Source organism: Buteo buteo, chromosome 20 (genome assembly GCF_964188355.1).
Source record: "Buteo buteo chromosome 20, bButBut1.hap1.1, whole genome shotgun sequence".
In the NCBI taxonomy this organism is placed as follows: domain Eukaryota; kingdom Metazoa; phylum Chordata; class Aves; order Accipitriformes; family Accipitridae; genus Buteo; species Buteo buteo.
In genome coordinates, this window is record NC_134190.1 from 16,188,656 (window position 1) to 16,201,756 (window position 13,101).

Consider the following 13,101-nt stretch of genomic DNA (forward strand, 5'->3'; position numbering starts at 1 on the left):
TAAAAAAGAGGCTAGGGTAAGCTAGCTGATGTTAATGAGGGATGCTAGCCAGAAGAAAAATGCACATTTTAAACACTATACCTTCATATTCCTCTACTTTGAGAGAAAGGCCTTAAAAATCTTGAACCTAGAACTGAAATGCACAATCCTGCATTTATCTTGAAGATAACTGTAGACTTAAGGCCATAGATATACTGCCCTGAAATTTAGGGTGATTCTGTGGTGGAACAGCTGTCCCACATCTTCCTCAAAGTCAACTGCAAATACAAACAAGAATGCTCTAAGTAGTGGACTCCAGGGCCTTTAGAAATTACTTTTTCTTTCAGCATTTAGGTAAGTGCAAAAACAGTAGTAAGACAGGAAGATTAAATGTAATTAACTAAGCTGCTGGAGAAACATCAAAATGTAACCATTCCAATTTTCAAGTCACCCATGAAAAAAGAATTAAACACATTTAATAATCAACACCAAGGCTACAGCCTTTACCTGTGCCACTCTGGAGTCTCAGAAGAGCAGTCTTGGGGCTTTTGCCCACTAATAAGTGAAAACTACAATCTACTAGAAGACCCCAAATACAATCTTGAGATAAAATTACAGAAGATCAAACTAATACACAGAGGAAAGAGAACTGGGGTGGGGGCAATGTGGGGGTATGTGGTGGTGGAAACTAAGAAATACATTAACTAACTCCAAAGCAGTGTTCAGCTTCAAGGTTTCCTGTACACATTCTTGTGTATAATTGTCCTAGGTCAAAGATGAAAAGAAAAAAAATCACCACCCCCACCCCCCCCCAAATGTATCTGGATTACATCTCTACTACCCTAATGTATGTTTTAATGTCTGTTACTAAGGACACAAACTGAACTGGTTAACAGGTCTATACAGTAAGTAAGGGAGAATGAGTAGTACATCCAGTACTGGATATACTCATACAGAAGCTGAAAATGCACATGTAAGTGTATGTCAAATAATCCACAAAGTAGAGTTCATTGTTAAATCACATTTAAAGAAAAGCTGAAAGACAGACACCATAAAGCTTAGCTAAAGTTAAGAGATTAATTTAAGACAACTGGCAGGAAAGATATATTTTCTTCCTCCTTTGTAAACATGTTAATTGACCAAATGCTAAAGTCGCATTTCTTCTCATGGAGCACTGTCAAGTACAGAACATTACTAAGCCAAGCTAGCAGGCATTTGCTCACAGTTAAGATCTAAGTCTACCTCTCATCTTTGGCCACTCACTTCCCACGATCCACACTGCACTTCCATTGTGGAGAACTGCCATGCTGCACGTTTAAAATGCTGAATTTTTTGGAGCACTTCTTCTATCTAGATAGACTTACAGTCAGTAGCACCAGTATAATTTGTAGCATCAATATAAATAAAGTAAGAGAGAAGTATTTTACAGACTCAAGTTTTCTGTTGCTGTGGAGTTTGCACAGTGTCAGGCTTTAAATATATTTTACAGAGTAACATCTTTGCTGTTTTCTCACACCCAAATCTTTACTCCTACCAGAAGCAGGGGCACACATCAATGCTGGCCCCATGGCATTGCTAGAAAGAAGAAAAGGCACAACATCGCTTGTCTGAGGCATGACAGTGTAACAACCTCATATCAAGTCCATACATATGCTTTCCTTCCTCCTCTCCCTCCTTCCCTGGTTCTAGACTTTGTTATCTGTTAAAAAAGTCAACCTGTAAAACAGCATTTCTCAACGCACTTTGTTCAGTTAGCTTACCAAGCTTTCTATCGTAATAACCAATATATAAACACTCACTTCTCTGACCAAAAGAGTCTTTAAGCTAGAGCAAAATGTTGACATGTCAACCCTTGGGTTTAAACATGCAATATGACTGAACACTAATTGCCATAATTGAGCCCAAAAATGCCCAGCTACTTAATCCTGAAGCTGCCACTTCAGGAGTGGTTTTAGTTTGACATACGGAAAATGAGGAGAGGGACTAACAAGAGAAGTTTGTATCACAGCAAAGCAATGAACTGACACACTAATTTCAAATTCAGATCTACCCAATGTGCACAGCAGAGGAATTTCCATTACATAGTACAGCATTTTGGCTCCACTATGTTTGAAGCAGGGGGTATAATATATTTGAACTGGCCATTCACTGTCATTGAAATGCAGCCATAGCAGATGCATCTGACAAAACCAGTCTTGCCCTCCTCTTACCAAAAGCAATTAAAAAGCAGTATTTTCCTGCACCCAAACCAGAAGACATGGCTTAATAAGACACTCCGTTTAAGGAAAATAATCACTTTCCCAATACTATCTCCAGTATTTGGGCTGTCTCATGACTATGCTGTGGTTGCAGTTGAACATCGTTTCAAGCAGCAGCACAACTGTCCCCCAGCTTCAGCACCATTTCCGAGCAGATCGATGGCACTTGCCTAGCAGCACTGTGGCCCCAAGTGCTGGAACTGAACTACAACTTGCCACTTTCATGAACGCTTGCTACTTTGGTCACTAACTTAATCATTAAGAGAATTTCCATATAAACCTGACACACCAATTTCCTCCTTGAAATAAAAGGTCCAATTTACTGCCTTTTTGCAGTTATGTCAGATTCCCCATCCATAGCCTTATTGCCTAAGGGAGCAGCTAGCCTAGTGCCAGAAATACTGTCATAGCGTTTCCCTTCCCAGAAAGGTGTCATTGTGAAAGCCTTAAATTAGACGATTAAAATAAACTATTCCAGCCCTCTTGCCCTGCTAATTTGTCAAGACAGCTGAATATAGGTTTCTGCAACAGCTAGGGAGATTCAGTTGGATACTGCAGGTGAAGGCTTTGCCTAACTGAGGTATCAGCCCTCCCCAGCCTGGGCACAGTAGAGTTTTCAAGAGGTAACACAGAGAGGAGGAAGGAGGAGCTCTACTTGTGTCTTCCACTCCTTCTCTCTGGACAAGACTCCTGTTCGTCCAGAAACCAGGTAGCTCATGTCACACCACACAAAAATAGATGGAGTAAAGTCATCTCAGGAAAGAGAAGCTCACTTAGTTTGAGGGCAAAGATTGATTCTGGTCAAGTCAGAAGAAACTTAAACAAATTCACCCATTGATTATCAATTTCTCCATTAGCTGAATGAATAAATGAAAACATAGTTTAACTGAATTTTTATTTCCTTCCTCCTTTCTTAAGCCTCGTGGGGGAAAAAGAATAAGAAAGAAAAAAAGCAGACTGATAGCTGCAATTTCGGTATCTTCACTACCCTTTATGCCAACACACCAGGAACAGTCATCCTGATATTTCTCCCCTCTACTCACATTTATAACAATAAAAGGCACAACAGCCCTGGCATACAGACTTGAGTCTATATGCCAAAATTAACTGGTAGATTGTATTAAAAAAAAAAAAAAAAAGAAAAAAAAGAAGAAGGAAGCAGACTGCACTGCACAAAAAGGATTAACCTTAAATCTAGGCAGTTATTTTTCAAAATGTACAAATAATCACAGATGTTAAGTCAATTTCAGACTACCTCCAAACTTAAGACAATAATAAAGCTTTTATTGTGTTACATAGTTGGTAAGAAGACCATAAAGACAAGAAAAACAAAAAGTATATTTTGTTAGTGGAAATAATCCAAGCCTACATTACTGTACTTGGCAGTTCTCAATTTCTGCACATACCTAGCACACACTGCTTCATTAGGGGGGAAAGACTGTCCGCAGAGAAAGAACAAAATTCCTAGGAAAAAAGTTAAAATATATTCTCCTTCTCTATAGTGGAAATATATATCTGAAATAGAAAAGCATTATCTAGGGGTGGACCTACAAACTGAATCCTATTTAAATACATGAAAAGAAAACCCTTATTTTGGAAGCCGTACACCAGAAAGCAATAGACAAGAAAATTGGAGCAGGCACATACACAATAACCAGATTCCATAAATATGTTCACTACTTTTTGAAGCATTACTTAGAAGAAATAATGCTGCACTTAGCCTAGCAGTTCCACTAAACTGAATCTTATTAATAACTGCAATTTCTACTTTTAGACTACAGTATTTTTTAAAATGCTATTTTATAGCATATTTCTTAGTGCCACCTGTTTTTCTACTGCTATTAAGGAGTTCACCATTCCAACTTAAACAATCAAAAAAATCCAATGTGTCTCAGGCATTAAACCAATTCTGCAATCTTCCCCACTTGGTCACTTGTAGTGACTTGATTTTGCAATTTATTTTTCTTTAATCAAATGTCACTGATTTTTGCCAAGTATTCACATGAGGGTACTTTCTTGAGTTCAGAAAGGTACAGGAGCTACGTAGAACACAACCAGTCATGAAGATTTGGAAAGATGCACTAACAAAAGCAAACTCTTCCTTCAATGTGTTTACAAGCTGAGTAAAACAAAGGCAGTGAAGTTACATGAACATGTTCCAGGTGTTGTCTTTAGTAATATAAATAGCAAAAAATATTCCAAGGCTACAGGGCTGAGAAAACAAACGTAGCACCAGAATACAGCAAACACTGGTTGGAGTTTGTTAGTCGTAGACCTCTGGTTGTCAGTATCATGCCAACTTCTTCTTGCTCTACTGCTTAGATGGCTACGCTTCAGTCTCCAGCTTCCAGTGAAAGAGGAGAAACAAGTATAAAAGTAAGGTTCCCTGGCTCTGAGACCATCAGAGTGTGAGAGAAAGCTCCCAGCATCTTCCCACACCATGGAGCATGCAATAGCACTCCATTCCCTGCGGTAGCAAACTCCCAGTGTCAGCTGAATTCATTTAAATAACTTCAATAAATGTGTGCATTTAAAAGCAAATTCCTTTCCAGAAAAACATCCTAAAAAACCCAAAACAAAACAAAAAAACAAACAAAACCCCCAAAACAAAACTCCGAACAAACAACCCCCCCAACCAACAAAACAAAACAAACAAACAACCAAAAAAAAAAAGAAAAAGGAGAAAGCTCACATCTTTTCCAGCACATCTACTGGCAGTGCCCTGTGGGGTCTGGCAAGTGGGAAGATGTATGTTTGGCATGTCATTAATCCATCCAACTTTCTTCGCTAACCTCAGTTTCATACACTAAAAGCAATAATCACAAGGAGCACTTCAATGCACTTTGAGACCAACAAAGAGGCAGGCTGGAGACTTTCTTCCCTGCTCCTCAATCTCTACGGACAAGCTAGGATCAAGCTACATCTCAGTCTAATTTCCAGCAAGCTTGTCTGCTGGGTTTACACCAGATAAAAACAGCTACCCTACAGTTTGAAGTAGCAAGGGATTTCAGAAACACTTGCATCAGCATCTCAGAGTCCTCTAGCCTTCTCATACTCTATAAACTCAACTTCAAGTTACTGCCACTAGCCCAGAAGAGTTTCAGCTGAGATGCCAGAGGGGACAGTTCATTTCTAGAGAGGCTCTGGGAAAAGATACCAACAGATCTTAAGATAAAAAACCATATAATCACTGTTAATAATTAACAGCCACAATCAGAATAACAACTTGTTCTTCAGATAAAATTGGCAAGCATCATTTTGTTTATTGTTAAAACAAACTTTGTGGCTTATTCTATCCCCTCTTTCTTTCTTTCTCTGTTTGTGTTTTTTTGTTTTTTTTTTTTTAATCTGCAACAGGCTTATATTAAAAATCCACATACTGACAACTTACTTTTCAATATTAACAAGCAAACAGTATTCTTCATGCCAACAGTTTTTTTCCAACAGCACTGACTGAAACAATTATGTATAAATATAAAGTGTGCTTAGCCCAGTGAAGCAGAGCAACAGTAAATAAAGACTACCGTTTGTTCATTTGCTTCAAACCTAAAGCAATAGTACTCTGCAAAACTAGTAAGCCTGAACTCTTGTTTACATTTCAGAACAAGAGCTGTGAAGTTGCATTGTAGATAAGGGGAAAGTGAGGTTTCAGAACACAGTGTACATATAAATCTCAACTTTATGGTTAAAAAAAATAATCCACCAACCAACATTAAAAGAGTGTAAGCAATAAAATTTGTGACAACTTAAGACAACAGAATGTCTTCAGTCACTCCATTTGCAGTATACAGGAGCTAAAATACCAAGGGCTTTAAAGGCAAATTCTGACTCAATGGGGATATTATCACAAGCGACGCTTCTAATACTGCAACAGCTGGGCAATCTTTCAACTGGGCAATCTCCTCTCTCCCCCAAAAGAAAAACACCGTTTCCTATCATTTTTAAAAAGCTACTGTGATAGAGAACAAGTACCAACATTTCCTGTGTTTTTTTCAACACAGATGAATTTTCAGACTGCCTACTTTTATACTTAGTATGAAATATGTAATCCCTGGTAAGTAGGAAAAAAATACCGGTAGCTGCACATACCTTTCAACATTCACAGTTCAGTTACAGAAGTTCACAGCTGAAGAGTAGCTACAGCAACAGAATTTAAAGTTTGAGGGGACAGTAAAGCAAGTGAAAGTGTAGCTACTGGGGAAAAAAAGTGCATCTACACCTCTGTAAACCTTCATGTGGTACCAGCAATTTAGTTCCCGAGATGGAGATTTTTCACTTATGCCACATAGTGAGCAGGACTAAATATTTGATTCAGAAATGCAACAAGTTACCTTATTTTAACAATTGAAAGAAGTAATGGCATAAGCAAAAGTAGGAATTCTTGAGTTATTCCCAGTCCATTCCTGACTGTACCTGCCAAGTCAGTGCATATGTCAGCATCTCATTACTTTGACCCAGCTGCTTGTAAGTCTACTCAGAGGGTAGCTGAAAAGTAGGTATTTTCTTCTGTCTTCGACATACCTCTTGTTTTGAAATCCAACATTCATGAGCATTTGTTAAACTACCACCAAAAGTGATTTATTAAGAGGAACAGCTAGCAGCAAGAGCTGCTTACAGCAAGACAAATTTTCCTAGACTGCCTTGCTAACCAGATTTTAATCGAAAATTGTACCAGGAAGGGTAGGTGTATAAATGCCAATGCATTTTGTTCACAACATCCAAGCACATAGTTATTTTGGAGCCTTAAATACTTCTGGGCTTGATTCACTGGTGCTGTGCCCTGTGTGCGGCTGCAATTTAGCGATTGAGAATTTGGTATAAAAGCCAACAGTACCAAACCAGAACAGCAGAGATTTTGTACTTGCTTTGCAGTGGTTTGAAAGAACATGGGCAAACAAAAAAAGACTTTTGGTTTATCCAGTCAAGTTTTACCTCATGTAACCCCCAAAAGATCTGAAAATGGTTTTATGAAATTGCATTAAAAAAAGAAAAAAAAAGTCAGACAAATAACAACTTGTGTTCCCAGGAATGACTGAGCTTCCCTTACTTTCCACATGCTTTCAAACTGGGATTCACTAATAATTCTGGAAAAATACAGCGTTCCCTTCTTGCTAGATTTTTGTGTATTTACTCACTACAGAAAAGCAGACTTCCAGTAGCAGTCGAGCTGGCTCAAAGCTTTTTGGCAGCACAAGTAAAAATCAAGTTTTCTCACCCTAAGGGGAGAAGCCAGCGCTGTGTTTCTTAGGGGAGGAAGGAACATGGCTTGGGAGAGCACTCCAGGGCCAGGCTCGTGCTTTTGCTGTGTCGGAAGGCACAAGATAACTGATGGAGCACTGCTCTTCCCAACCCTCAGCGGGAACTACCACCTCACACAGCCCTTTCCACTGGCGCAGCAACAGGAACAGCAGCAGGAGCTTCCAGCTACACACTGCTTGGGCGATGCCACCTGTGCTGGGTTAACGCAAGGCTGGAGGACATCAGCAGTGGCAAAGGCACCATCAGCGCCAAGGGGCAGTTCACGAGGCACTGGCTATGATCCACTGAAACGTGTAACCTTCCTAATCATTAATTTTTTTGCTCCAGAAGTTCGCAGACCTTCCCCCAGGCCTTCCTGACAAGCTCAAAGCAATGGAAGCAGGGCAGACTATTACTCACTGACAGAATAGGACCAGCTCTCAGAAAAACAAAACAATATTTTGCACCACCTCGGGTATATGCCACTTCTCCAGATTTTCCTAATGCAGAATCTCAGAAAACAGGAGAGTTTTATTTGGTCACCTGAACTCTTTCACTCTTACACGTTCAGGCTCACATTAGCGAGAAAAATTTTAACAGTTGATTAACTTTCAGCAAGATTCTTCAGCTGTTCCTACAACTGCAGTACCAAGAGAACATTAACCAGACACTGAATATTGCCCATCACATTATTTATAAATGCTTTCTAATCCCAAAGAGAATTAGCTGTATGTACATGGACAAAATACAATCAAGTATTTCCTGTACACTTTCTGATATTTAAAAAGGAAAAAATGAGAAAAAAAATCATTAAAATAAAGACATTCGTTATTTGTCCACATTCATCACCTAACTTATGCTAAAATTCCACTTGCTATCTGGAGAACTATAATGACATTCACAGAACATTTAATCCAGTATTCCTCTCCAGACCGTGTTCATAAGCTCTTGGAATCACTGCCTGCTTTGTTTGTGAAGTAGACCTGCTGGGTTCATTCATCTTCCATTATGCCAAATTTTTTGTTTTTCCAGCACAAAATTGGGATTATATAAAAATACAACAGCCCGCATAATCCATTTTGTATTTTTCGATTGTTTTTCAAAGAGGAATAGATTTAGAAATGTGGTTTAAAACATTTTGTTTGAACAGGACCATCCACAAATACAATCCTGAGGTACTCTGCAATTCAGTTACCACTGAAATTAAAATCACAGTTTTATATTCAGTATGGAAGCATTCATCTTTCTGAATACAGAAAGCCCACTGATTCCACAAGACACATACATTAAATCATTCAGATCACCGATCGTGCTGCTGTCTACCCATTTGTTATATTCTTGGATGAGCTGCGGTGGAAAGCACAACTGGAAGGTCACAGTTACTAGGAAAAAAGAACTAGGGTTGAGCAGACTAGAAAGAGGACAGGAATCAGGCTGAATTTATTAAATCAGGGCTTGCTTTGTTTGGGGGGTAACAAAAAACTTCTAAGTCAAGTCACCATAGTACTGTTCCTACCTAGAATGCATCCTTTTGATGGGCAGCTCACCAACTCATATTCACTCACGTGAATCAAAGACTGAAGAACTACAGTCTGGTCTCAGTAGGTAGATAAAACCCAACACATTCTGAAAACTGCATTTTGGATTGAAAATAGCCTTCTATTTACAAGAAAAACATTTAAGTTTCTTATGAAAGGTAGTCTGTTTCTAACACACACAGTTAACCAGTTTCTGAAGCGTTACAGCCAGGCCAATCCTCCACAAGAGGAGATAGTTATTTTTTAGGAAAGTTCCTGCAGACCAGTGGTCACTTGGTTCCAAGGGCAGAGGAAGACCAGTAGTACCATATCACTTTACCTTTGCAATTCACTAAGCGCTCTACTTGTGGATGGGCTAGGGTTTAGCCTCAGGAAGTTCTGCTTTAAATTGAGATGAGTGAGGTCTTGGCTATAAAACAGGTTGGCAGGCAGGTGCTCCAGGCTGCAGCATGAAAGATCCACTGAGCTTATGCGTTGTGATGCAACCTGGAAGTCAAGAGGTACACCAATGAGTTAATATTGTAATAAAACAAGAACACTTCCTTCACCTCTACTAGCACAAGATAAACTGTTTTTAAGCACAGCAGAAGTCAGTGTCGGCATACATAGCTGGTCTAACACGGTTTACACCATTGCTGCAAGTTATGCCATGATCTCTTGCTTTGTCTCAGTGCTAAAACCAGGTCCACAGATGGCTAGCAGGGGGAAAAGCGCAAAGGTTTGTCAAACTAAGTGAAATGGATTAATTTTCATCAATGAAGTTATGCGATACTCTACAACCAGAAACAAAAGCTAAGAGATTTTACATGAAGTTTGGTTTAGTCCTTTAGTTAGCAAGTTTGTAAAAAAACAAAAAACAAAAAACAAACAAACAAACAAAAAAACCAAAACAAAACCAACACTGCAATGTAGAATTCTCATATTTTCTGTCCAATACTATTAAAAATATCCTTTCATAAAGTAGAGTCATGGAGCTAGGTACATGACAAAGCACCACCACACAGTAGTACAAGGCAGTGCAGATGGTGGGCAAGGAGGAGGGGTCAAATGCTAGAAGGATGAGAGGGGTTTTTGGAGCAGGGATGGCTTAGATCAAAGGAGGAGAAGCAAACAACTTCACTATTTTAGACTTCTGGGACTACACAAACAGAGCTCAAATGGTTACATGTTCCGTCAGCTGCTCATGGCAAGCGAAGCAAACATTTCATTTTGTCATTGGCACTTTTACTGGCCTCACACGCTAGGATTCTGGAAGTACAAACACCACGTCTCAGGGACAAAAAGAGGAAAAAAAACCCCACCAATTTATAATCAAAGCCTAGTGACAGTCTATAGGAGCTTCTGAACTCTGATGAAGGAGACATCACCCAACCTTCTGGGCAGAGATACAGCCCTTACCATAAAGTACCCTGAAACTAGAGACATCAGGTTTTGCTGGCACAAGTGAAGTAGCTTGCCACTGAAAGGAAGGCCAAGGAGTTTTTTCTTCCTTTTTTTCCTCTCCAATGCAAGCTACAAAAGCCTCAGGATAAGTGGTCTCTATTATAAACACACAGCCGTAAGCTTCGAGAGGAACAGACGGTGCAGTGTTTTTCTCTAATGCGACCGTTAATAATCCAGTCCTCCCACATCCATTAAAACGCACAAATCTTTGTTACTCAATTAGTTCAGTCCTTTTGTTACTGTAGCTACTATTTTTCTTCCCCTTGTAGTATTAGACAAAAATTATTCATAGGCTATTCTGAGCAGTCATTTCTGAAAGCTAGGTATTCGGTCTGTTTATGGTGCCAGAACCTGCCTGGTACAGTACAGTTCTCATCACGCTGAAAACACAAGAAAAAAAAAATGACAAGAAAAAGCATTGACACCCGTTAAATTAAAAAGGAGAATGTGTAATTTCAGGTGTAATGCTTACATACACTGTGGCTCCAAGTACTTGTTTGGAATGTGATATGAACAGTAATAAGCAACCCAGCAGTGCTTAGCAAGACATGTTACTCTAAAAATATCTAAAGCACCAGAACTAATAAAGCAGCCAAATCCAAATTCTACTCTCGTCTCAAAAAGGATGCAAATCCTCTCTTAAAATCATCAAGCCCTGTGAAAAAAACCTAATTAAACGTAATTTTGTTTTTACAAGTTGTATGTTCTGGTTATTTTTTGTTTCCTTGTTGTTTGTTTTTTGTGTTTTTTTTTTAAAGGAATCACTTTGTTATACGAAGAATTTAATTAAGATTTTCATGCAATTAACATATACTGAATGATGCCGCTACCAGAGAGATAACTGTAAAAGTTAAAACCACATTTTAAAAGGTGTTAGTTCTGGACTCAACTGTAATTTTACTGAAGCCTTTTTTGTTAGCAAAACAGTACTCTAAGAATTAACTTCTGAATTGTTACAAGGAATACTCATATAAACAAACACAGTTATTCTCACAGGCAGGGATAAAGACTTTTCTCTTTTCATTGCTCAATACTGTTCTGTAACAAATTCCTAGAGAATAGAGGAACAAGATGAAAAACAAAGAGTGACAAAGGAGAGCAACATCTTAACAATAGTTTCTTTGGTTCACCAGAAACTTTCATCAGTTGTTTTGAAGTTGAGCATTGAGATTCTAAAATTATATTGTTCCCAAATCAAACAAGAAAGGGATATTTCAATCTTGCAATCATCTTCAATTGACTTAAATGCAGAAAGACTGTGCATGTGTGTGTTTGCTGTTGTTCATCAAGAACAAAGATTTTTCTAAAAGATCATACAGTTTTTAATAAAGCACTGGGTTTCCTTGACTCACTGTGGGGAATCACTGCAGAGATAAGCTGATAAAGGGTAAGGAAATGCTGACTAGAATGTCCCTCACAGTCAAAGAATAAAAAGCATCCAGAGGAAGGGACATTATTTGCAGAAAGTAGGGTTTCCACTGGAAGAAAAAAAAAAACCCAAAGACATTCCGCTGTAAATAAATACCCCAACAAGTTATCTGGGCTGGGTTCAACAGATCCATGCTCCAACAAGAATAGTGAAGAGAGTCAGTGTGGTAGCAATGGTAGAGGGAAAGGCTTTCTGGATACATGTGGAACCTGTATCAAGCGCTCATTATGGCTTGTTTGGTGTTTTCTTTCGGAAAACTTAAAAGTGTAACTGTTTTATATGCTTTACATACATATATAAAAATAAAAACACAAGCAGCACAGTTCACGACTCCCCAGGCAAAAGAAGCCATTGCCCAGACCAACCCCTCTGGAACGTCTTCTCATCACATCCTGAACTGCATGCATCCTTAACACTTGTTTTCACATGAAACCCCTGTTGCATTTCCAGTACTAATAACATGGGGAAAATGGCTGGGGCTATGACCTTCTCGGAAGATGGTGTATGACACCCTCTCAGGTATGGTAGCTACAGCATAAGCTGTAGAGTCAACGCCTGTCTTTCCCAGAGAAGCAAGACATGCAACAGCTTGACAGTAGGGTACCTTGAACATATAGCAAGATCTTATACTTTTTGAAGTTCACTTTTCAGCTGGGATTTTTAATCATCACAAATATAAAGAAACAAGATTAAATATGCAGCTTTCTCCATTCCCTGGATATGATTTTTAAACACTTTATGGTCCATCGTATTGTAATGTCTCCCACTGTAATACTAGAGGAGTAGTAATGGGGTAAGGCCAAATTCAACTTTGCACATCAAACCGCAAAGTCCAATAGAAGACTTTTTTTCCAGTTACTGTTGCAACCTCAGTTATGCAGCCCTGGCTTACAGCGGTTTAAGTTCTTTTTTTTTTTCCCAGTCTCCATGCGAGTATGGCATACTGAAGTGCAGTTTCGAAGAAGTGGTCTACAACTATAACGCACGTACTACAAAGAGCCCTGGATCTACCCACTGCAAACACCAAAAAACTGTCATCGTGCTTTTAAATTTCCCCCAGCAGCAATAAAATGCAGATTTATTCTGTGAATACCACCACAAATAATGCTGCTGGAGGGCTCTCTCCCTCCCTTAGGCAGTACGCCTTCTGTTACTCCCCACCTAAGAGTTGCACATGTGGCAAAGAACTAGGAGTCTCCCAAATATGAAAACTCGC

The 13,101-nt window shown here is 39.0% G+C and overlaps 1 protein-coding gene across 1 annotated transcript in view; it reads right to left on the reverse strand.

The window, feature by feature from the left end:
* PHLPP1 (PH domain and leucine rich repeat protein phosphatase 1) overlaps positions 1-13,101 on the reverse strand; it is a 138,572-nt gene that overhangs the window by 38,790 nt on the left and 86,681 nt on the right. Inside the window, exon 4 of the mRNA XM_075052511.1 lies at positions 9,333-9,499. Coding sequence (XP_074908612.1) covers positions 9,333-9,499 — 167 coding nt within the window. The remainder of the gene's footprint in view (positions 1-9,332; positions 9,500-13,101) is intronic.